This window comes from Leucoraja erinacea, chromosome 13, assembly GCF_028641065.1.
Source record: "Leucoraja erinacea ecotype New England chromosome 13, Leri_hhj_1, whole genome shotgun sequence".
Taxonomy (NCBI): domain Eukaryota; kingdom Metazoa; phylum Chordata; class Chondrichthyes; order Rajiformes; family Rajidae; genus Leucoraja; species Leucoraja erinaceus.
The window spans coordinates 47425946-47451598 of NC_073389.1; the positions used below are offsets into that span (position 1 = coordinate 47425946).

General features: G+C 43.5%; 1 protein-coding gene across 19 annotated transcripts in view; it reads right to left on the reverse strand.

Annotated features, from left to right (window-relative positions):
* Window positions 1-11632: 11632 nt before the first annotated feature.
* The window catches only part of erg (ETS transcription factor ERG), a 211580-nt gene continuing 197559 nt past the window's right edge, over window positions 11633-25653 (reverse strand). For 8 of the 19 annotated variants that reach the window (XM_055645143.1, XM_055645145.1, XM_055645152.1 and 5 more), the window contains 5 exons: window positions 22231-22302; window positions 20141-20203; window positions 17508-17561; window positions 14948-14998; window positions 11633-13690 (listed from right to left, as the gene is read on the reverse strand). In XM_055645143.1, coding sequence (XP_055501118.1) covers window positions 13170-13690; window positions 14948-14998; window positions 17508-17561; window positions 20141-20203; window positions 22231-22302 — 761 coding nt within the window. In that variant the 3' untranslated portion in view covers window positions 11633-13169. The remainder of the gene's footprint in view (window positions 13691-14947; window positions 14999-17507; window positions 17562-20140; window positions 20204-22230; window positions 22303-25653) is intronic. The other 11 variants (XM_055645144.1, XM_055645149.1, XM_055645156.1 and 8 more) reach the window with 5 other exon arrangements.

Below are 25653 nucleotides of genomic sequence, written 5' to 3' on the forward strand. Positions count from 1 at the left end.
CCTCTCTGCCCCATTCTCCTGCCTTCTCCTCATAACCCTGACACCTTAACCCCATAACCTCTTGACTCTAGAACTCCCTACAGATTCTACCATTTACCTATACTCCAGAGGCAATTTGCAGAGCCATTTCATCTACCAATCTGCAAAAAACTCTGGGCCAACTGGAGGAAACCAATGCAGCTACAGGGAGCACGTGCAAACTCCGTACACATAGCACCAGAGGTCAGGGTTGAACGTGGAACCCCCGAGCTGTGAGGCAGCCCTTCTGCTAGTTGTGCCACTGTGCCACATGTAAATTAGCAATAATCTGTATTTATTACAAAACATGCAAAGAATGCAGAAACAAGGAACTGCAGATGCTGGTTTACCAAAAAAGACAGTGCCCAGAGATGCTGCCTGATTCATGAGTTACTCCAGCTTTTTGTGTCTATCTTTGCTTTAAGAAGATGCTTTCAAGAGAGAGCTAGAGAGAGCCCTTAAAGATAGCGGAGTCAAGGGATATGGGGAGAAGGCAGGAACGGGGTACTGATTATGTATGATCAGCCATGATCACAGTGAATGACGGTGCTGGCTTGAAGGGCCAAATAGCCTACTCCTGCACCTATTGTCTATTGTCTAAACAAGCATCTTCAGTTCCTCCCTACATACTTCCTGTCTTTCCTGCCCAACTTCCTTGCTTTCCAGCCAGCAAAATTTCAGCCACACATGCTTATCTTTCACTCATCATCTGACTGTTTTATTATAACATTTGGCCATTTTATCGTGGGCCATTTTCCAATGAAGCAGTCCGTTGGATTGTCCCATTGCTTTGATGGACAAAATCAGTGTTTCACTTTCACCTGCCATGAATGAGGAGTGAACTCTTGTCAATTCAAATTGTTAGACACAAAGAACTACAGATGCTGGCTAACCAGAAAAAGACCCAAAGTACCGGAGGATTCCATCCCGAAACGTCGCCTGTCCATGTTCACCAGAGATGCTGCCTGACCCACTGAGTTACTCAGATACGTTGCGTTTTTTTATAATTGAAATTAGAATTTAATTTCCCTATTGAAAACTCATGAGCCACCATGGAGGGAAGTGCATGAACAGCCAGCTCAGTTTCGGAGTGAGTCACTGCTGCCAGTTGTGGAAAATCTGCCCCTGCTTTTCATTCATATTGAGAACAACACTATAATTAGTCAAGTCTTAATGTAGAAACAAGGAACTGGAGATTCTGGTTTGCACAGAAAGACATAAAGTGCTGGAGTAACTCAGTGGGCCAGGCAACATCTCTTGTCACAGCATCAGTCAACTTAGATTTTGACCCAGGCGGGAAGTAAAATCTCTCGCGCAAAGAATTTGACTGAATTAAAGAGTGTGCGGGCAGTTTATCTAAAGAAACCAGTCCCAATTCACAGTAGACATCAGGTAAAGTTTGCAGCACAAGAGACCTTGTGTCAGGGGTTATGGGGAGAAAGTAAAAGAGAATGGGGTTGAGAGGAAAAGATAGATCAACTATGATTGAATGGCGGAGAAGACTTAATGGGCCGAATGGCCTAATTCTGCTCCTGGAACTTACAGTACGCACCTCCTTTAGCAAGAGCGCTGATAGTGGAGAAAAACATGCAGTGTCCACTTTTATCTGAAGCTTAAGCTTTCAAATTAATCAGAAGAATAATATCAGATAATAATTTAAAAAATGAACTCCTTACTTTGCTAGATATTGGCAGAAGATTAATTTAACCCACACTACATTTCTCTCTTCGCCATTTCAGCAGAGCAGTTAAAGCTCGGGTTAGCCTATAACACAATGAGGAATATTGACAACTGTGTTAAGTGTTATCTGCGACTGTGCCACATCCTTATTTCCAAATAATTGGTGCATATATGGCTTGTATGAGATGTTACTAGATCAGTGTTAAGGGCCTGGCCCATGAGCATGCGACCTGCATGCGGCAAGCGCGACCAAACCGGAAGCGGGGCTGCGCGGGGGCCACGCAGAGGTCGAGTGATCCCCATACAGGGCCGGTCCCACCAGCATGCGCCTGCATGCGGCGAGCGCGACCAAACCGGAAGCGAGGGACCGCGCGGAGGTCGAGTGAGTGACGTGAAGTTTGAGCGAAGTCCGCGGGATGTTCGCTCGTGACGTACGCCGTCAAGACGCTGCGCACGCCCGTCGATGCGGTGCGTACGGCGTCGAGGCGGCTGCAGGCCTGCAGGCCGTTGCCGCGCGGAATTTTTGAACACGGTCAGTTTTTCGGAGCCCCGCGCGATGTCGGTACCAGCTCCGCACAACACCATACGGCTCCGGCGTTCGAAGTGGGACCTGCCCCGCAAGGCCATACAGCTCAAGCGACCACGTTAGGTCGCGCTTGCCGCATGGAGTCGCATGCTCGTGGGACAGGCCCTTTAGGGAGGCACAGTGGCGCAACGGTTTAGTTGCTGCCTTACGGCAGCAGAGACCCAGGTTCGATCCTGACAATGGGTGCTGTCTGTATAGAGTTTGTACACTCTCCCTGTGACCCGGTAGGTTTTCTCCAGGTGCTCCGGTTGGCCCCGCACACACCAAAGACATACATGTTTGTAGATTAACTGGCTTTGGTAAGTTGTGAAAAGGTTGCAAAATTGCCCGTAGTGTGTGTGGGGCAAAGGAGATAGTGCGGATAGAGAGTCGATACAGGAGGAAGGGATTTTGATTTCTGTGGCATTGCAAGCATTTATGGATCGATTAGTGTGCAGTGTGATGGTTGTCCAGTGCGGACTCGGTGGGCCGAAGGGCCTGTTCCTGCACTGTATCTCTAAAGTCTAATGCCTGAAAGTGTTTCACCCTGTACTTTATGGGCTGCCTAGTTTAGCTCCACTCCCTATCTTTTCAACGTAACTTGTATTTTGATAGCAGTGAGTAGATTGGAAATGTTTGAGGTTGAAGGTAGTTAAATAGCTGGGGGATGGATGGTCGTAGGAGGATAATGCACACTTTGTTCTGGAAAATACCAGCAGTGGGGCCAAGAGGCAAAGGCACAAATTGAGTTTTACAATTTACATTACAAGTCAAACATTTCTCTATCCTTATATGCTGGCCCCACGGAACATTTTTGTGTTGTTACATTAACAAAGAAATTGGAAGTACATACTGGTGCCACTGAATTCATCCTGAAAACGACACGCGACAAAAATTAATATATCAATAATATAACAGGAGGGACAGCAACATACACCAACATTTCAATGGCAAAAATAAATGAATGTTAAATGTAGTTTTACCAGGCTGACTTTGGAATTAAAGATTAAATTACATGGTGCGACTGAAAGGATTAACATTATGTTGCCTGTAATTTAGAGGCTTTAGAGGTGATTATATCGAAGTTTCAAAGTTTAGAAGGGAAACACGGAGAGGCCAGAGAGAAGTTATTTCTACTGGTTGGCGATATGAGACCTGGAATACTATCTAAAACCGGGGAGTTAGAGAGTGGCCAAGAAATACAAACTAAATGCAGAAGAAATTTGGAACCCGCCAATTAGTAATTGATGCTCAGTCAAGTATTAATTTTAATTAGATAGACACAAAATGCTGAAGTAACTCAACGGGCCAGGCAGCATCTCTGGATAGAAAGAATGGGTGACGTTACAGGCCTAGACCCTTCTTCAGACGTCTTCAGACTTCTGTCTATTTTTCTGAATTACTCCAGATTTTTTTTGTCTATCTTCAGTATAAGCCTGCGTCTGCAGTTCCTTCCGACACATAATTTAAAATGTTAAGTTCACAGGTTTGTGTAAAAACTAGAAATTATTAAGGAATTGAAGAAAAGGGAGATACTTGGAAGCAATAATGCCAGCATTACTCACAGATTCACATTCTAGTAAGTACAGAAATCAGAGGATAGAGCTATTGAATGTATAGATAGAGAGTTAGTTTAGGAGGGAGGGCATTCAATTTCTGAGGCATTGGAGCTATTTTATGGTGCGTGGAACTTTGTAGTAGCCAGTATGTAGTCTTCTTCTTCTTTCATGTGGCATGCACAGCCTAAAGTTGTTGGACAACTTGTTCTATTTGATCTTCTGTTTGTGCACGTCGAGTTGATTGTATTAGTCGAAACAGGGCGGACCACGTGAAGGTTGCAATCTTCTACCCCGCCTGTATGTAGTAGCCATTTAGCTTAACTCAGTATGTTAGTAACTCAGCTACATTTAAGAGGGAGTTAGATGTGGCCCTTGTGGCTAAAGGGATCAGGGGGTATGGAGAGAAGGCAGGTACAGGATATTGAGTTGGATGATCAGCCATGATCATATTGAATGGCGGTGCAGGCTCGAAGGGCCGAATGGCCTACTCCTGCACCTATTTTCTATGTCTATGTTTATGTTATAACTATAACCAGTTACCTTTAAATTGTATCTGCCTGTAATTATGTGGGTGGGATTTATACGTAGTCTGAGGTTTGTGGCTGGGATTCTAGCGCAGACTCCCAAGTAGTTTTTAGTTTAGTTTAGTTCGATGAAGATCGTAGGAGAGACATAGTTTTTGACCATGCACGAGCAAGACCACGAGTATGATTGAAATGTACTTATACAAGAAGAGGCTAGTATGGATTATCTTACTATTTGTACTACAACAATAAAGAAACTATTAATCAAGAGACTGTTTTCGGAAGATTTATCTGTCGACGGTATTGGATGTCTCGTGGAGAGCTCGTGAGTGCGTATTAATTATCTTCTGATCCTCAGTCATCAATTAAAGTGACTAGCGAGGAAAGAATCCTTGCAACTCTGTAGGTACCTGACCAATATCCTTGAAGGGGTGGGGGAGCTTTGCTAAGGCCATTGAGAAGGTTATACATTAGCTTGGCAATGGGTTGGGATCCTCAAAGGGATTCCCAAAAGGGGAGAAATTAAGTGGGAAGAGCAAGTTTGAAAACTAATAAGCAAAATAAATATACGGCAAAAACAAAGCCAAGCAGGAAAGGGGGAGAAAACTTAAAAGTTAAGGCACAAAAAAGCTGGAGTAACTCAGTAGGACAGGCAGCACCTCCAGAAAGAAGGAATGGGTGACATTTCAGGTCGAGACCTTTCTTCAGATTGAGAAGTTGAGTCTGAAGAAGGGTCTCGACCTGAAACGTCACCCATTCCTTCTCTACAGAGATGCTGCCTGTCCTGCGGAGTTACTCCAGCTTTTTGTGCCTATCTTCGGTTTAAACCAGCATCTGCAGTTCCTTCCTACACATAAAAGTTAAGGTAATGTACCCAGAAGCTTACAGCATTCACAAGTAAATTAATGAATGGCACAAATAGAAGGTGCTCTTATTGTCATCGTTAAAATCTGTTTGCAGGGTAACCGTAGGTGGGGAGGGGATTGCAATATTCCATGGTTTTAACATTGATGAAGGACAGAAAAACATGGTAAAGGAGATTTACAAGAACCAACACTAAGTGCTGAAGAGTCAAGCAGCATTGCAGGAGAACATGGATAGGTGACGTATTGGGTCAAAAAGTCTGAAAAAGGGCCCCGACCTGAAACATCACCTCTCCATGTTCTCCAGAGATAGTGCCTGACCCGCTAAGTTGCTCCAGCACTTTGTGCACTTTCTTTTCAATTTTTTTAGTCTGATGTTTTGAAAATTAAAATGTTTTTTTCCATTTTTCCTAGTTCTGATGAAGAGTCTTTGGTCTGGAACAGTTTTCACTTTCGACCAGTGATGCCGTAGGTAGCTGCGTTCTCTCACAGGTCCAGTAACCCAGATGCCATCCTGACCAGAGGTTTTGACTGTGGTGTTTGAGTGTTCTCCCAATGACTATATAGGTTTCCCCAGATGCACTGGTGTTCACCCACATCCCAAAAGAATCCTAAATATTAGGATAACTTTTTGCAAATTACCCCAGTGAGGGGGTTGGTGAGAGGATTGGGGGCATATGTGAGAGAATACGTCGCAAGGGTCTTCTTCTTGCAGGGGCGGAAAACCCGGGGGTGCCAGAGGGGACACGTCCCCCCCATGTTTTGAGAGGTGGGGGACATCCCCGCCAGGTTAACCTGCCTGGGCTTGCGAGAAATATGGCCAGCACGGAGAAGCAGCGCTGGTATCCCGTCAGTCCAGACAGACTGTAGTTAGCCCGGTGAGACAGGCACAGTTGAACTGCATTTAGCGCTGGATTGAGCCTTCGAAGCCTCGGGCGCGTGCGTGTGTGTGCGCATACGTGCGCGGCCGCCAAAAAATTGTGTCCCCCGTCCCCTCCATGTTTTGATAGTGAGTTCCGCTCTTGTCTTCTTGCATATGGCGTGCACAGCCTAAAGTTGTAAGTCAACTTGTTCTGTTTGATCTTCTGTTTGTGCACGCCAGGTTGATTGCATTCGTCGAAACAGGGTGGACCACGTGAAGGTTGCAATCTCCTACCTCGATCACAAGGGTATAAATGAGGGAATAGAATTGATGCGAATACTCTGTGAGCTGGCAGGCACAGCTGGCTGGCAGGGTAGAATGGCCTCATTGGTAGGAAAGATAAATATATACTAGGGAGCTACAAAGGTGCATTCACTTGCCCAATGCTTGCAATATTTTTTACGTTTTTTTTTTCAGATTTCATCATCTGCAGTTTATTGGTTTTCTAATTAAGGAGACTGACAGATTGTGGTGTTATTTGTGAGTATTTTTGAGGTGCATACATTTTTGCTGGGTAGTTCAAGAACTTAGCTCGATGACATCCCTATACTGAGGTGCCAGTATTGGGCTCAATGGAACCTACAGAGGAAGGTCCCATTTTTATGTCTACTTGGCCACATGTACAATGAAGACCTTCAAGAAATCTTTGCTTTTCCTCTCTCTCCGTCCCTCCCCATCCTAGTTCTCCAACTAGTTCCACTGTCTTCCTGACTTAATATTACTGATTGTAGTCCACGTTGCCACTTTCCCCTCAGCTAACGATGAACCATTCTACATTTACTTATCATCATCTGCTTTGATCTGTCGTTTTTCACACCTTACCCTTCCATATCTCTAGACTCCCTCTCCCCTGACTCTCAATCAGAAGAAGGGTCTTGAAGAAACATTACCTATAACATCTCTCTAGAGATCCTGCCTGTCCAGTTCAGTTACTCCAGTATTTTGTGTCTATCTTTGGTATATACAATGCCCATGGGTCCACGTTTGGGCAAGAATCACCAATATGACATTTATTCTTCTGTTTTATGTAAGTGAATATCTCTGAGTAAGTCCAGGCATCGTGTCCTTCCAAAGAGTCAAGATACCCTAAAGTCTAAAGTTTGTGTCAGGGGTTATGGAGTGAAGGCAGGAGAATAGGGTTGAGAGGGAAAGATTGATCAACCATGATTGAGTAGTGGAGTAAATGATGGGCCGAATGGCCTTATTCTGTTCCTAGAACTGGACTCCATCTTTGGACTTCATCTTTGTTCCCCAGTTTTACATAGCAATTGTATTTATATATAGCATCATTAAGGAAGTAAAATATCATGGCTTTTAAATAAAAATCCTGCATCTGTAACTTTGTGTGAAGATCAGAACATTTCCACATGCCCATCTCTCTCACTTAGAAACAAAATATAGATACAGCTTAGTCCAGACCAACCAATAATCACCCAAGCACTGGTTCTTTCCTACACATTTGGGACAATTTACAGAACCAATTGACCTATAAACCTGCACTTTTTGGGGATGTGGGAGGAAACCAGTGCTCACGCAAACAGCACCAATAGTCAAGATCAAACCTGGGTCTCTGGGTCACTGTAAGGCAGCAACTCTACCACTGCCTTCTATCCCTTTTCTAGCAGTTTCCCCATCTCTACACTTCCATCTATATATATCCTGCAAACGCAAGCATTCTCCTGGAGTACCTAACCTTTGTTAATCTCTTTCTGGACCTCCTGCTCAATGTTGGGCGAGCCCAGAACCAGGGGCCACAGTCTTAGAACAAAGGGGAGGTCAATTAAGACTGAAGCGAGAAAAACCTTTTTCACCCAGAGAGTTGTGAATTTATGGAATTCCCTGCCACATAGGGTAGTGGAGGCCAAGTCACTGGATGGATTTAAGAGAGAGTTAGATAGAGCTCTAGGGGCTAGTGGAGTCAAGGGATATGAGGAGAAGGCAGGCACGGGTTATTGATAGGGGACGATCAGCCATGATCACAATGAATGGCGGTGCTGGCTCGAAGGGCCGAATGGCCTCCTCCTGCACCTATTTTCTATGTTTCTATGTAAACCAGATGAAAGTGTAACCCAGGCATCTGTTAACCCATGACTGGGTCATACATTTCCTATCCATCATTTAGGCTAGTTTCTCATTATCACCCACCTTTATTCTGCATCAATTCTCAAGGTTGTTTAACCACATTGTGGCACAAATCGCAAACATTTTCAGGTTGACTTGATTTTATGACAGTGTCTTTAAATCAGGCCATCCAGCGATTGGTTCGAATTTGCCAGCATATGGAATAACTGTGGCAAATAGCCCACAGTCTTTACAGAGGAATTTGAAGTGATTGATTAGGTTCGTTGAGGTAACTTGGGAAGAGGCAAACAGAGCTTAAACGGTTGGGCCAAATAGTTTGTTTCTCTACCACGAAATGAAGGATAAATGACAAGTAATATGGATGCAATTAAGAGAAATCTTTTTTATTTTAAGTGAGCAAGTTTGATTTGGGACGGAAATTGTAAATATTGCTTTTGTAAATATTAGATACAAAGAGCCAGATTGTGATCCTGCACATTGTACTGTGTAACTTTTTATTTTAAAGCCAGGATATGCAGCTTCAAAGTGTGATGTTCGTAATATGGTGTACATTGCAGATTTTAGATTCAAATTAAAGGCAGATCGAATTTAAGAACACTTTTTCCAACTCAATTTTCATCAAAGTCTGTGGTGTTAAGGCAATTGGTTATAACCCCGCATTGTCATGGTTAAAATATATTCCTCTGAAGATTATTTTTTAAACTATCATTTTTTTGAACACATCATGACTCTCCCATTTTTTTTAGATTTCTTGATGTGAAATTAGATGAGCTCTCAGGCTGAATTCAAAATGGTTTCTAGGAATAATATATAAGGCAGCAAAGTGGTGTACACACACACACGCACACACCAGTTCATCCCTCTCCTTACCTTGGAGGACTTACACAGTTCCCGCTGCACCAAAAAATCCCAGAGTATCATAAAGGACATTTCCCACCCCGGACACTCCCTGTTTGAACTGTTGCCGTCAGGCAGACGGTACAGATCTACAAGGACAAGGACGAACAGACTAAAAAACAGTTTTTACCCCACTGCTATAAAAGCACTAAATGTAGCCGCCAAGGAACGCAGGGGCGAGACATACTAAGGGACTGTGGTACACTGTGAAATCGACAGAAGGATGGAGGGTTGGGTGTTTATGCGTGCTATTTTCGTGATATTTATTTTAGTTGTTTATCTTTTAATATTTTACCTTGTATGTATCGTTAGCTTTTAGAAATGTTTGAATGGTGCACTGACTGGCTGACATTTTTAAATTTTGTTGTACATGGTTCATGTTACAATGACAATACAGAAACTATTCTATTCTATTCTATTCTAGCTGTAGCTCGAAGGGCCGTCTGGCCTAGTCCTGCACCTATTGTCTATCTGCTGCCGCACGGCATCAGAGACACGAGTTCGATCCTGATCTCAGGTGCTGTCTGTGTGGAGCTTGCACGTTCTCCCTATGACCGCACGGGTTTCCTCTGGGTGCTCCGGCTTCCTCCTGCATCCCAAAGACATGCTGGTTTGTAGGTTTAGTGGCCTCTGCAAAAAAATAAATTGCCCTGAGTGTGTAGGGAGTGGATACGAAAGTGGGATATGATAATATTATTGTGAATGGTTGATCGATGATCAGCATGGTGTTGGCGGGCCAAAGGGCCTGTTTCCATGATGTATCACGAAACTAAACTAAACTAAAGTTTCGAAACCAAAACATAATCTTTGCAAACATCACTTCCCTGATTAGATCACCAGTTGTGTGCCTGTTGTACTTGCAAATGTAAAATGTGGTTTTCCAGGGAACTAAAAAGAAAAACAAAGATATATTTGCACTGTTTAAACCAGCATGGAATATTCTTTTATCACACTGTCGTGATGTTAATGAACCCTTAAAGTGTCTGACTGGACCCCAGAGTGAAATCCCTAACAGAATCTCACTCTACCTCGACCTGGAGTAAAAAAAACACTAAGTGCTGGAGTAACTCTGCAGGTCAGACAGCGGTTCCAGAGAACATGGATAGATGACGCTTTGGGCAGGGACCCTTCTTCACACTGATTGTAGGTTGGGGGGAGGGGCAAGATAGCTGGAAGAGATGAGGGCAGGATAAAGCCTGGAAGGCAATAGGTTGATAAAAGTGAAGAAAGTTTTGTTAACAGGCAGATTGTGGACCAAGGCCAAAGATGAACAGACAGAAGACAAAACGGATTGAAAAGCTGAGGATTGTGAAGCTAGAGGAAGGCGTATAGGTGAAAGGGGAGAAATAAGTGCAAGTCCAGGTGGGGCACAGGGGAAAAGGGAGGTGGGGGGGGGGGGGGGGGAGGGGGGGGGGGGGGGGGTGGTGTTAAGGTGGAAGGAAGGGGAGGAGGAAGATTTTGTAGTTACCTGAAATTGGAGAATTCAATGTTCATACCTTTGGGTTGTAAGATGCCCAAGCGAAATATGAGGTGTTGTTCCTCCATTTTGCACATGACCATGTGGCCTCTCTATCGCAATGGAGGAGGCCCGGGACAGAAAGGCCAGTATGGGTATGGAAAGAGGAGGTTAGCAACCAGGAGATCAGGAGTCTAGATGGCTCTGTATTCTGGATTACGCTGCTCAACTATAGTGAGGAACCAATGACAAATGTGCCTAGAAAATCTTCTGTTTTACGTTTGCCGCATATATTACTCATGGCTCTGTACACAGAAAAGCTGAGATTACGCTGCTCATCTATAGTGAAGGAAAACCAATGACAAACGTTGCCTTTCCTTGTCTAGAGAAAATCTCCAGCTTTTCTTGTAACCTTCGATTTCTCCAGCATCTGCAGTTCCCTCTCCCAGAAAAAATAATTTTGGTTCCAAAGACTCATCCGCTGAAATCATGTTAGCCCATCCACCTCATTTGATTCACAAATTTAAGCTATGATTCTTTCATTGCTCCTGCCTGCAATCACTATTTACATCCTGATTCAGGCCCCTATTATTTAACCTATAATTACAGAAAGTATACAGGCAATGTTCTCTTAAAATGATAATACCTCAAAAATATCTGATTTATTTTGGCATAATATCAATAAAATTACTTCCATTGAATAAAAATTACATGATTTTTAAAAATATATACTTTTGATTTTGTACCAAGGCCACATCTTTTAAGGTGATTAGATCCACCTATTGGATATTAAGTTACCTACATACAATTGGGATTACCATTCCTTTTGTTGCCTATGCACACTCTCCCACCCTCCCTCCTACCATACATGACCACACGAACAGATGCTGTCATAAGCTTAAGGTATCAACGGAATCAACTACACTAACAGAATCAAGGGATATGGGTAGAAAGCAGGAATATTGAATGGTGGTGCTGGCTCGAAGGGCCAAATGGCCGACTCCGGCACCTATTTTCTGTTTCTATGTTTTTATGTATGAGTAACAATGTGAAACAAACTCAGAAATGAAAGCCAGGCTTATTTTAATACATATATAATTTGCATCCTATGTGCTAAGAGTTTCATATGTAAACATAAAGCATATTTCATTAAAAAGAGTTATAAATCAAGGCTGTAACATTTAATCGCGCATTTTTTTTTTTCTTTTCTTTTTTTTTCTTCCGTTTTTATGTTTTTTTTAAAACTATTTTGGTGTTCATGGTTGGCCGAGGTCAACTCGTAGTGTCAGAAAACAAAGGAATATATAAATGCATAAGTTACATAATAAGTTTACAATATAAAATGCAAATAACCTTGATTTGAATACTTATTTCTTACAAACGCACAGCGTTCGCGACTCTTCACAACTGGCGACCGCCTAGGTTTAAAAAAAATGCATTGAAATCTCCTCAGGTTTGATAATGGGCTTTTTCCCCAGCCCAAATGTGCAGGTATAAAAATGTTAGAACCCCAAGTTTCAGGTCTCGATCAGTTTTACATCAAGCACATTCACAAAATCCCGATTGCTTTCAAAATGTTATAATTCCAGACAATCCCAGTTTTCCAATTCTTAGAGATTTGTTTTAAAACATCCATTATATGAGGAAGTGTTTTGGCTCCAGATTTCCGTTTTTGATTTCTCCTTCTTATATTTCCCCTTCCTATTCACGACTATGAAAATTATCCTGTTTTTTGGTAACTTCTTTGGAGAAACCTTTTTACATCCAATTGACATTGTCTTGTTTTTGCATGTCCATTTGCAAAAGAAACCACACGCACACACGCACACACCAGTTCATTCCTCTCCAACTAACTATTCTCCTGCTTCATCACCTTTGTCTAATTACCAATCCATCACAAAGCCTTCTGCACATACTCAAAATCCAAATGTTTGGCTCAAACTATGCAAAGTAAGAAATCATTGTACCAAATCATTGCAGTTTTTGTCCAACAGTCTCCCGGGTTTCGGAGATATCTTCCGCAATATTTGATTTTAATATACTTAGAATGATAAATCCTGTTAACAAATAAATTCCAGAAGGTATAAATATTTCATTTCAGAGCAAGAGTTTAACTACTGAAGAACATCCACGATGTTACATTTCAAGTCTCTCGTCGGTAGATCCTACATTTATATAATTTTGACTTTTGTTTTCTCTTGCTGTGTGTTGATCTTTGATTCTTAAATTCCATAATCACAGTATTGCATTCATGCAACACTCGTTTCTTCCTGATAGCCAAAGGTGACCAGTTTCTCGATCCTTAATTCTTTTGTTCTCATTTCCAATGCCCGTTACAAAATAGTGCCCTTCCAGTAACCCAACTCCAGTCTCCCACAGACAGATATCAAGTTATTTTTTTTCTCAATTTGTCAACACACGGTTTAATCTCTTCCAGTATTCGAGACTTATCTCATCTTCAGTATGTTCATGTACAGTCTAAACTTTTTTTTTTGGGGGGGGGGGGGGGGGGGTTTCTCCAATTTTAAAAGTCCATAGTTAGTAACACAGTGTTGCATTCCCAGAGCAGTAACCCTAGTCTTTATCGAGAATATGAGCTTTGTTCAATAGTAGGTGCCAAGATGGGGTGGCATGTGGGTGGCAGGATGCCTGGCGTTTGGGTAGATGCTTCCAGTCGGAGAATTCCAGTAGGGACCTGGTGCTGCGAAGAAACTGGACGATGTCACAGGTAGAGCCGGTGGATGGGAAGCCACAAAATTCATCTTTGGCTGATGTGCGTGATAGGAGCTCATGTACGAGATATCCGTCGGGTACTTGTACACTGAAGACTCGGGGGGATGGGGCTGCAAGGCTTGTGCGATGCCATGGAAGTCAAACTTGTAGGCATAGCGCTTGCCATGGACTTTGGTCATGATGTTCTTGTCGTAGTAGTAACGCAAGGCCCTGCTCAGCTTGTCATAGTTCATGTTGGGCTTGCTCTTCCTCTCCCCCCAACGTCTTGCCACTTCATCTGGGTCCGTCATCTTGAACTCTCCGTTGGTCCCTTCCCAGGTGATGCAGTTGGCGTTGGAGCTGTCGGATAGAAGCTCCAGCAAGAACTGCCACAGCTGAATCTGACCACTCCCTGAAACAGAGCAAACAAGAGGATTATGCCAAATCATGACGTCGGGAAGCCCAGAGCTTCAGAGTTTCCATTTTTATTAAAGCGAAAGGGGAGAGTTTAAATACCTACAAGGCACAAAGCTGGGAAAGGTAAGTAGATTGAAAAAATAAGTTCATAAGATCATAAATCATTGCAGAATTAGGTAATCTCCGCCACTTAATCATGGCTGATCCATCTTTCCCTCATTCCCTTTCCTTCTGCCCCTAACCACTGACACCCACATTAATCAAGAATTTATCAATCTCCGCCTTAAAAATATCAATTGACTTGGCCTCCCTCCACAGCCTTCTGTGGCAATGACTTCCACAGATTCACGACCTCCTGACTAAAGAAATTCCTCCTCATCTCCTTTCTAAAGGCATGTCCATTTATTCTGAGGCTATGGCCTCTGGTCCTAGTCGCTCCCACTAGTGGAGACATTCTCTCCACATCTACTCTATCCAGGCCTTTCGCTATTCAGTAAGTTTCAATGAGGTCTCCCCTCATCCTTCTAAGCTCCAGCGAGTACAGGCCCAGTGCTGCCAAAACACTCATCATTGAAGAAAGACTGGATAGACTTGGCGTGTACTCGCTAGAATTTAGAAGATTGAGGGGGGATCTTACAGAAACTTACAAAATTCTTAAGGGCTTGGACAGGCTAGATGCAGGAAGATTATTCCCGATGTTGGGGAAGTCCAGAACAAAGGGTCACAGTTTAAGGATAAGAGGGAAGTCTTTTAGGACCGAGATGAGACAATCATTTTTTACACAGAGAGTGGTGAATCTGTGGAATTCTCTGCCACAGAAGGTAGTTGAGGCCAGTTCGTTGACTATATTTAAGAGGGGGGTTGGATGTGGCCCTTGTGGCTAAAGGGATCAGGGGGTATGGAGAGAAGGCAGGTACGGGATACTGAGTTGGATGATCAGCCATGATCATATTGAATGGCGGAGCAGGCTCGAAGGGCCGAATGGCCTACTCCTGCACCTATTTTCTATGTTTCTATGTTTCTATATTTCTATGGCAAAACACATGCAGAAGTTTTGATAGAGTGAGAAAGGCTGACAGGAGTATATTGTTTCACGGTATTGGTGATAGGAATAAATACAGAGCCATGATGGCGAAAACCATCTTGATAGTACAGATGAGAGAAGGCGAATTAATCAAGGAATCGATTCATGTTAATTAGTGTTAATTTTTATTCTTTCATTCAAACTGCTATTTTACTCCTTTCAACATACCTGGGTTTGCAAGTCTGCTGCTGGTTGGTCCAAGAATCTGATAAGGATCTGCTAACATTAGAACATATGTTTAAATGGTGACCTAATTCAGAATCTTCTGAGAATATTTAAAAACATAAATATAAGATCCATATTGTAGAAGCATCTACATTCATCTACAGATTCAATTGGTTAATATTGGTTAATCATTTCACACAGAGGGAGGTGGATGCATGGTATAAGCTGCCAAAGGAGTTAGTTAAGGCAGGGACTATCGCAATGTTTAAGAAACAATTAGATAGGTACATGGATAGGACAGGTTTAAAGGAACATGGGCCAAACGCAAGCAGGTGGGATTAGTGTAGCTGGGACATGTTGGCTGGTGTTTGGGCAAGTTGGGCCGAAGGGCCTGTTTCCACGCTGTATGACTCTATGACTCTATGACATTGGTGGTATTCCTGAGCCGCGTGGACTAGAGAGGTTCGAGATTGTCCTCTGACCTGCCCAGTTATCCTTTATCCTCGAGCAGCAGTCTAGACTCTGCATTGAACCCTGGACCAGCAAAATGTTTTCCAGGCCCCTAACCATCTGCAGTGTCATTTCTGGCCGGAATCAGATGTGGACAATGGGAGTGAATGTGATCTGACCTTACAATGGCACCATCCTCTCACCAATGTCCACCACCAAGCCTCATAGAGCAGGAACTATGTTCCACGGGAACAAACCCTTCGACCCACAATATTTGTGCTCAACATGATGCAAAGATAAACTCATCTCATCTGCCTGTACGTTCTGTGCTTGGAACAGTACAGCACCAGAACAGGCCCTTCGGCCCACAATGTCTGTGCTGAACATGATGCTTAGTTAAACTAATCTTCCCTGCTTGCACGTGATCCATAACACTCCATTCCCCGCATATCCATGTGCCTATCTAAAAGTCTCTTAAATACCAGTATGATATCTTCCACTACCAACAGACCTGGCAACTCATTCCAGGCACCCACCACTCACTGTGTACAAATCTAGCCCTGTAGGTTTGTTACATGAAACGTTGCCCCTCTCACCTTAAAGCTATGATCTTTGACATTTCCACCCAAGGAGAAAGGTTCTGACTGTTTACCTCCCCAACCATTTTAACCCCAATTCCTCTGTTCAATTGTGTGTCAATATTAGCTCCCTCATACAGCAAAGTTGGCTAACAACCTAAGATATAAAAGGGCTTCTGGTGATCTTAACAAGAAGGCAGAGAATAAAACAGGGCAGATGAAAATAACTACTGCTGATGACGGTGGCCAAATACTTTGTTAGTTTGTATAACATTGTCTGGTTTACTGTATTAACAGTTAGTAGATTAGAGCTTCCACTTTAACATGCAATTAGCAATCCAGCCACAAGTTACATTTGAAATCAAGTTTGTTTTTCAGTGAAATTGTAATTTCCACCCAAATATGTTTGCATAATTATAATTGGGAAATCTTTTTTGAACTGGTGTGCAATCAGGTAATATCTTGGATTTTTATCCTCTGTATTATCTATGTATTTGAGTCAGGTACCCTTTTGAAATCATGAAATGATGCTTATTGGCAGCAGTAATTATCACATGCGTTCAGCCTCAGATAGCCAGCACAGTAATTTTCTTAGAGTGGAATATTTCGAGGGAGAGGTCTATTGCAAAATTCCTTCTCAGGGAAGATGTGAGAGAACTTGTCCTTTACACTTGACAAAGGTACACCTACAGAATCATGGAAATGTGTGTGTCGGAAGGAACTGCAGATGCTGGTTTAAACCAAAAATAGACACAAAATGCTGGAGGAACTCAGCGGGACAGGCAACATCTCTGGAGAGAAAGAATGGGTGACGTTTTGGGATGAGTCTGAAGGAGGGTCTCGACCCAAAACGTCACCTATTCCTTCTCTCCAGAGATGCTGCCTGTGCCCATGGAAATGTGTCGCTTCGAAATGGATAATTGGGGAGGTTACAATGACATATTGCATTAACGTAGGAATCTGACCCCCAAAACGTTCTTGCTTAGAAATCTCTTGTTTGTCACAAATAAGTTGAGGACAAATGTCTTTAAGAATTATATGTAGGAAGAAACTGCTGGTTTATACCGAAGGGATAAAATCCCTGCCCGTTCCCACACTGACCTTTCTGTCCTGGGCCTCCTCCACTGTCCGAATGAGGCCAAACGCAAATCAAATTGAAGGAACAGCACCTCATATCCTCTCCCCACCCCTCTTCCTCCCCACCCCCTCCCCACCCTAGTCATCCTACTAGCTCTACTGTTCGCATCCTTGTATCCCTCTTGTTAGCTCATCTTCGCCAGCCAACAATGGGCCAATATGGACTCCAACCCTTCTTGTGGTCAACTATTGCTGGCCCTGATTTGTTCTGGCTTTTTCTTGCCTCTAATTTTCACCTATTCCTTTTCTCCAGAGATGCTGCCTGACCCGCTGAGTTATTCCAGCGTTTTGTGTCTATCTTTAAGAATTGGTCGTGTAGGCTCGTAGGAAGAATGCTGATTTTACCAACACAGCTAAACTGGTAGTTGGCATAGTTTACAATTTACAATTGCATGTACCTATTGGTTGCCGGGGCTGGTCTTCAACTTTGGTCACATTTGTGGAAGGGGTTCCTGGCAAGGAAGAAAAGTTGTCAATTAAGATCCTTTATAATATCTTCTTCCCACTACATTTAAAAAGACACCAGGACATGTACATGGATCACCTTGGTCGGCATGAACAGGTTGGACTGAATGGCCTGTTTCCATGCCATGTGACAATATGATTCTATTCAGAATGAAAGGTTGCCCCATTTTAATTGAATGAATGAATGATGAATGATGAATGATGAATGATGAATGATGAATGAATGAATAGGTCTGTTGGCCAAGTATGTACACATACAAGGAATTTGCCTTGGTGCTCTGCTCGCAAGTTACAACACGACATACAGTAAACCATTAAGAATAAAGCATGAAACATTAAAACATTAAGAATAAAAAAGTATAGTTTAAACATGAGAATGAAATAAAATACCAGAGCAAAAGGAGGCTACAGACTTTTGGTTAATGAGAAGCATCAAGGTTATGATGCTGCCACCAATGTGTCACAATTTAACCCTTCTCATGTGACAGGAATAGGTAGTCAGATCATTAGACATCATCTTGTATGCGCGGGCCAGCCTGCTGCTACTTTCACAGCTTTGAAGGAGTACCGGCCAAAGGGGCCATGGACGGGTGAATAGATTAAGGCTGGTCTCTTCCTTCCTACACAGTAGGACCCCAACCCATTACAACTGTAACTCACATCAAGAGCTCACACTTCCAGAATAAAAGGAGGCCCTCATTGGGAATATGGAGAGGATAATTCCACACTGAGGGTGGTTGGTATATTTAGCTCAGTTTAGTTTATTGTCGCATGTACCAAGGTACAGTGAAAAGCTTTTGTCACGTGCTAACCAGTCAGCCGAAGGACAGTGCGTGATTACAATTGAGCCGTATTGAACAGGCAGCTGAAAGAAGTAGTTGAGGCAGGTACAATAACAATATTTAAACAGGAAGGGACGGCACTGAGGCACAGTGGTAGAGTTGCTGTCTTACAGCGCCAGAGATCCTGGTTTGATCTTAACTACGGACGCCGTCTGTACAGCATTTGTACATTCTCGTTATGACTGCGTGGGTTTTCTCTGGGTGCTCCAGTTTCCTCCCACTCTCCAAAGACATACAGGTTTGTAGGTTAATTGGAGGTAGACAAAAGTGCTGGAGAAACTCAGCGGGTGCAGCAGCATCTATGGAGCGAAGGAAATAGGCAACGTTTCGGGCCGAAACCCTACCCGAAACCCTTCTTCAGACTAGGTTAATTGGCTTTGGAAAATGGTAAATTGTCCCTGGAGTGTAGGATAGTGTATGGGAATCGCTTGTCGGTGTGGACTCGGTGGGCTGAAGGGTTTGTTTCCACGCGGTTATCTCTAAATACTCTCTAAATTGAATGTACGTACACAGGAAAGGTGTAGAGGGACAGGTGCTAAACACAGATAAATGGGAATGGCTTCGATGGGGCATCTTGGTTGGCACGGACGAAATGGGCTGAAGGGCCTGTTTCCGTACTGTGTGACTCCATGCCTTTAAAACTCAATATTGTACTATAGTCTTCCACCTCAAAATTAAAGAGAGCACAAGCATCCCCTTCTGTAGTTTTTCCCGCTGTATTTGGCAGAGTGGGATGTGTGAAGAACAAAACAGCAGAACATTGTTTAAGTGAAGTGAAATGGCATAACTCAATGGCAGCTAGGCGTCTGTAGGAAAACACCAATTTGTCATCCAAGTACAGTGAGTAATTAGCAAGGCAAATGGAAAGCTGATTTATGCTACAAGAGGGTTTGAACGTAAAAGTAGGGAAGTTTGCTACAGCTGTACAAGGTGTTGGTGAGAATACATTTGGAGTATTGCATGTATGTAGATCGGTGTCCTTAATCATGATGGAATATAGTTGCATTGGAAACAATCAGGGGAGATGCAACGAGACCTGGATGTCATGGTACACCAGTCATGGAAAGTAGGCATGCAGGTGCAGCAGGCAGTGAATAAAGCAAATGGTATGTTAGCATTCATAGCAAAAGGATTGGAGTATAGGAGCAGGGAGGTTCTACTGCAGTTGTACAGAGTCTTGGTGAGACCACACCTGGAGTATTGCATACAATTTTGGTCTCCTAATGTGAGGAAGTGAAATTCTCTGCCACAGAAGGCAGTGGAGGCCAATTTACGTGATGTATTCAAGAGAGGGTTTGGTTTAACTCCTAGGGCTAATGGAATCAAGGGATATAGGGAGAAAGTAGGAACGGGGTACTGATTCTGGATGATCAGCCATGATCATATTGAACGGCGGTGCTGGCTCGAAGGGCCGAATGGCCTGCTCCTGCACCTATTTTCTATGTGTCAATGTTTCGACCTGAGTTAAGCAACAGGATATGTGTTTGCTGAGCTCAGCTAGATGCTTCCAGTCAATTGAGCTCTAATGGTGTGTTGACCTTTGGCTCAGGTCGGCAGGGACTGGTGTCTGCCCATGGAACTCATTCCCTACAAATAATCCTTGTCACCTTGATGAGGGCAGACTTTACAGGAAAATAGTTGCCCGACTGCAACTTCATACGCAGTATCTGCAGAGACATAGGCCCCCATTGATCAATGAATGTAACAGACTGTAAACTAATTACCCTTTGGCGGAACTCCAGCGTGACCTCCCCACCCGGTTCGGCGCGTTGCATCATAAGGCAAATCTAAATATGGAACGTGGAATGAATGAAATATTCATCAATTAACAATTTCTGACAGACTCTCTTGCAGGACTATGGCAGACCTGTGGGTGGTGATAACTCTAGACGTCTGGAGCGAGGAAAACACATTGGGATTATTTGTCCTTTTCAATGGAACCAAAAGGTGGGCGTGCGCTGTGGGACTAGTTGGATCATGCTCACTCAACACCATCACCCGCACTTTGCCATTCATAGAAACATAGAAATATAGGTGCAGGAGTAGGTCATTCGGCCCCTTCGAGCCAGCTCCACCATTCAATATGATCATGGCTGATCATCTAAAATCAGTACCCCGTTCCTGCTTTTTCCCCATATCCCTTGATTCCTTTAATCCTAAGAGCTAGATCTAACTCTCTCTTGAAAACATCCAGTGAATTGGCCTGCACTGCCTTCTGTGGCATAGAATTCCACAGATTCACAACTCCCTGAGTGAATAAGTTTTTCCTCATGTCAGTCCTAAATGGTCTACCCCTTATTCTTGAAATGTGACCCCTGGTTCTGGACTCCCCCAACATCGGGAACATTTTTCCTGCATCTAGTCTGGCCAATCCTTCTGGAATTTTATATGTTTCTATAAGATTACCTCTCATCCTTCTAAATTCCAGTGAATACAAGCACAGTCGACCCATTCTTTCACAATATTACTGCACTTTAGCAGCTCTCTGGCTCAGATTGTACTGTTGGCCTTGATGCCACAGTTGAGCTGTGCACTCTCCTGCGGAATCACTGGCCCCTTGATCAGACCTGAGCAACGTGAAGTGTGTCATGGCTGGGGGCCACAACTGGTGCACACCGTCAGGTGCCCAGATACTTAGCAGAACACATCATCCTCTCTGTGCTCCATCTGTCTCATTTCCACGACAGAGCTTTGACTCACTGTAAGGAGGCTGCCATGGGCGAAGATCAAGCCATAATGTGTTGAACAAAGGAACTGCCGATGCTGCTTTACACATTCGGATACAAAGTGCTGGAGTAACTCAACGGGTTAGGCAGCATCTCTGGAGTAAATGGATAGGTGACGTTTCGACCCGAAACTTCACCTCTTCCGCGTCTCCAAAGATGCTGCCTAACCCGCACTTTGTGCCCTCAAGCAATAATATACTTTCCAACAATTTGCAAGCCATAGATGGAACCATTGCAAGCACTTATTGCAGTTACTGATAGGAACAGCACACAAGCCATTTTAATGCAGAGATGCACATCATTTTATTTTGATGTATTTGTGTCCAGTGTCTTGAATTTCCATGGGGAATTTGTTTGGGCATTAACACAATGGGGCAACATGAAGGCGCAGCGGTAGAGTTGCCCCCTTAGAGCACGAGAGACCCGGGTTAAACCCTCACTACGGGTGCTGTCTGTATGAAGTGTGCACATTCTCCCCGTGACCACATGGGTTTCCTCTAGTTTCCTCCCACATCCCAACCATGTGCAGGTTTGTAAGTTTGTAAATTGCCCCTAGCGTTTTGGACAGAACTGGTGTACGGTGATCATTGGTCAACGTGAACTCGTTTCCACACTGTGTCTCTAAAGTAAACTAAATTAAACTATTACGTTGGGCGTATTTATCATACTGAAAAAGTGTATCGTTTAGTTTAGTTTCGTTTAGAGATACAGTGCAGAAACAGGCCCTTTGGCCCACGGTACCCGCGCCGACCAGCAATCCCCGCACATTAACACTATCCTACACCCACTAGGGACAATTTTTACATTTACGGAAGCCAATTAACTTCCAAACCTGTACATCTTTGGAGTGTGGGAGGAAACCGAAGATCTCGGTGAAAACCCACGCAGGTCACGGGGAGAACGTACAAACGCCGTACAGACAGCACGCGTAGTGGGGTTCGAACCCGGGTCTCCGGCGCTGCATTCACTGTAAGGCAGCAAATCTACCGCTGCGCCACCGTATAATTCAATCTCTAGGCGTGTGTTCCACCCGGAAGATTTTTACTGATAGTCCACCGCCCAGTTACATTGACATTGTAGAATCTTACCGGGTCTCACTGTCAGTCTTTGGGTTGGTTCAGGATAAACGGATGGATTTGGAAAAATGAACGTTGCACCCCCTGAAAAGATAAAGAGGAAATAACAGTCAAGCAATTGTGTGCACAAAGCGATGGGCCAAATATACAGCAAGTGCATCAGGTTGCTACGCTGCTCAGGGGAAAATAGAATCGTCCCTGATGCCAAGGTCATTGATTATTTGGCCCCAGTGCTTGGAAGGTTGGTGATTGCTGGCTGTTGCTTAGTCATCAATATCATCCAGCATCGATGTGGAGTCTGGGTCAGGGGCAACTGCGGGAAAAGAAATACCAATTGGCCTGAACGTGATAACCATTTCTGTGCAGTGACGTTCAGAGGGGAACCTTCATGAGCAGATTTACACTGAGAAAACAGGTAATAGTCAAAGCATTTATTTACTGCAGTAAGGGTTGGGTCAGGCTTCCTTAGAAGGTGCCTCCTTTAAAGAAATACATCATCGCTTGTATTCCGCATGCCAAGAACTATCCCTTGACTGAGAGGGTCAGAGAATCTGCCGCATCATGGTGTGAGTCACTGTGTTCTCGAGAACAACAGTGATAAACTGGGGGCAATATTTATGGAGGGAAATAAGAGTTGGTGGTGAGATTCTCAGACCAACTCTGGTGCAATTGCCCAGCCCTTTTACTTTGATGTCATAGAACGTGCAAGTTGATCCCCGCTACTTGTTGATCAGGCAACATTCATATTATTGTCAAAGGAACAATGGCGATGTGACGTTATTCTATTAGGGAATGCCCGATGGAAAAGGTGAGGGAGGTGATTATAATTGCACTGGGATAAATAATGTTGCACTCAGTAAAGTGGTGAAATATCCATCATCTAACAACGGAATGGGAGTCCTTTTCCCAAAGGTTGCCTGGAATCTACAGCACAGAAGCAAGCCGTTCAGACGAAATATCCCGTCAGTCGTAAAAGTGCACACAAAGTTTGTTTGATGTTAATAGACAATAAACAATAGACAACAGGTGCAGGAGTAGGCCATTCGGCCCTTCGAGCCAGCACCGCCATTCAATGTGATCATGGCTGATCATCCCCAATCAGTATCCCATTCTCCCCATATACCCTGACTCCGCTATCTTTACGAGCCCTATCTAGCTCTCTCTTGAAAGTATCCAGAGAACCGGCCTCCACCGCCCTCTGATGCAGAGAATTCCACAGACTCGCAACTCCCTGTGAGAAAAAGTGTTTCTCAGTTTTCCCTCAATGGCTTACCCCTTATTGTTAAACTGTGGCCCCTGGTCCCCAACATCGGGAACATGTTTCCTGCCTCTAGCGTGTCCAAACCCTTAATAATCTTATATGTTTCATACTCTCTCATCCTTCTAAACTCCAGAATATATAAGCCCAGCCGCTCTATTTTCTCAGCATATGACAGTCCCGCCATCTCGGAAATTAACCTTGTAAACCTACGCTGCATTTCCTCAATAGCAAGAATGTCCTTCCTCAAATTAGGGGACCAAAACTGCACACAATACCCCAGGTATGGTCTCACTGGGGCCCTATACAACTGCAGAAGGAGCTCTTTGCTCCTATATTCAACTCCTCTTGTTATGAAGGCCAGCGTGCCATTTGTTTTCTTCACTGCCTGCTGTATCTGCATTCTTACTATCGTTGACTGATGACCAAGGACCCCCAGATCCTGTAGTACTTCCCCTTTTTCCCAACTTGACACCATTTAGATAATAATCTGCCTTCCTGTTTTTGCTACCAAAATGGATAACCTCACATTTATCCACATTAAACTGCATCTGCCATGCATCTGCCATGCATCTGCCCACTCACCTAATCTGTCCAAGTCACCCTCAATTCTCATAGCATCCTCCTCACAGTTCACACTGCCACCCAGCTTTATGTCATCTGCAAATTTGCTAATGTTACTTTGCATCCTTTCATTCTAAATCATTGATGTATATTGTAAATAGCTGCGGTCCCAGCACCGAGCCTTGCGGTACCCCACTAGTCACTGCCTGCCATTCTGAAAGGGACCCGTTAATCCCTACTCTTTGTTTCCTGTCTGCCAACCAAATTTCTATCCATGTCAGCACTCTACCCCCAATACCACTAATTACCTGCTACCCCCTTGCCATGGCCCCTTTGGGTGTACCAATGCTCCCGTTTAACTTTTTCAGCTATCTAACATTGCATCTAATAATATGGTCTACATTTTCATTGGTTTCAGTAAACATATAAACTCCCGCTAAATTATTTGCATTTTACTTCCATCCTGCCGCATGTTCATGTTCACATGTCCAAATATCACTGTACCTTAATTGGTGCACGTGACAATAAACACAAACTTGATCTAGGAGCTGAATTAGGCCATTCAGCCCATCAAGCTTGTTCCACCATTCAATCCTGGCTGATCTACCTTTCCCTCTCAACCCCATTCTCCTGCCTTCCCCCATAACACCTGACACCCGTTCTAATCAAGAATCCGTCAATCTCTGCCTTAAAAATATCCAATGGACTTGGCCTCCACAGCCATCTGTGTCTCCCTAAAAGATCTGCATTTACCTACCACTGGAATTGGTTTCTCTCCATCCACCCCATTAAACAATAGAGTCTTCTATTAGATTTCCTCCAAGTCGTCCATTCTCTGGAACCTGGTCAATCGTCCTCAATAGTTACATGTTCTCATTCCTAATAATATCTCTGTAAAATTTGACCAACCGGCTTTAATGGATGGAGATTGGAAAAAACCTGCTCCTATTTAGCGGCCCATCCTTGGTGCTATTCTCTTTCTGTGATTTTGTGTTTTATTCATCCAGAAATAAACCCCAATCTTTTGTTTCAACTTTTTCTCGTCATCAATCTGTTTCACGTCTTTCATGAATATTATCTCTATTCCGACTATTTCCTTAATTTTAATTGCTTTTAATTATTCGGTATTGTTGGTATAATGGTCTATTTTGCCATACAGATAAGTTGTATTTATTTTTCAATTCTGGACTATGTGGAGTTGTCCTGATTTCTGAACAGAAAATAACACTGGAGAAATTGCAGATACAGCTATTTTTCCCTCCACATTTTTCTGGGTGAGGAAGGAATCATAAGAGTTGTATAGCAGAGAAACATGTCCTCAGGTCCACCATGTCTATGCTGAGCTACATTAATACCATTTGACCGTGTTCTGACTGTATCCTTCTATATTTTGCATATTGAAATGCCTGGCTAAATGCCTCCTAAAAGTAGTAATTGTACCCGATTCCTCCACCTACTCAGGCAGCATGTTCCAGATCTCAACCAGTCCTCTGCATGTAGAAAAAACTTACTCCAACTTAAAACTGCTTCCTCTCACTTCAACCCCTAGGTCATGTTGCTTATGATACCCACACAATGGGAAAAAAAGTCGGGAGGCTGGAGGGATAACACAT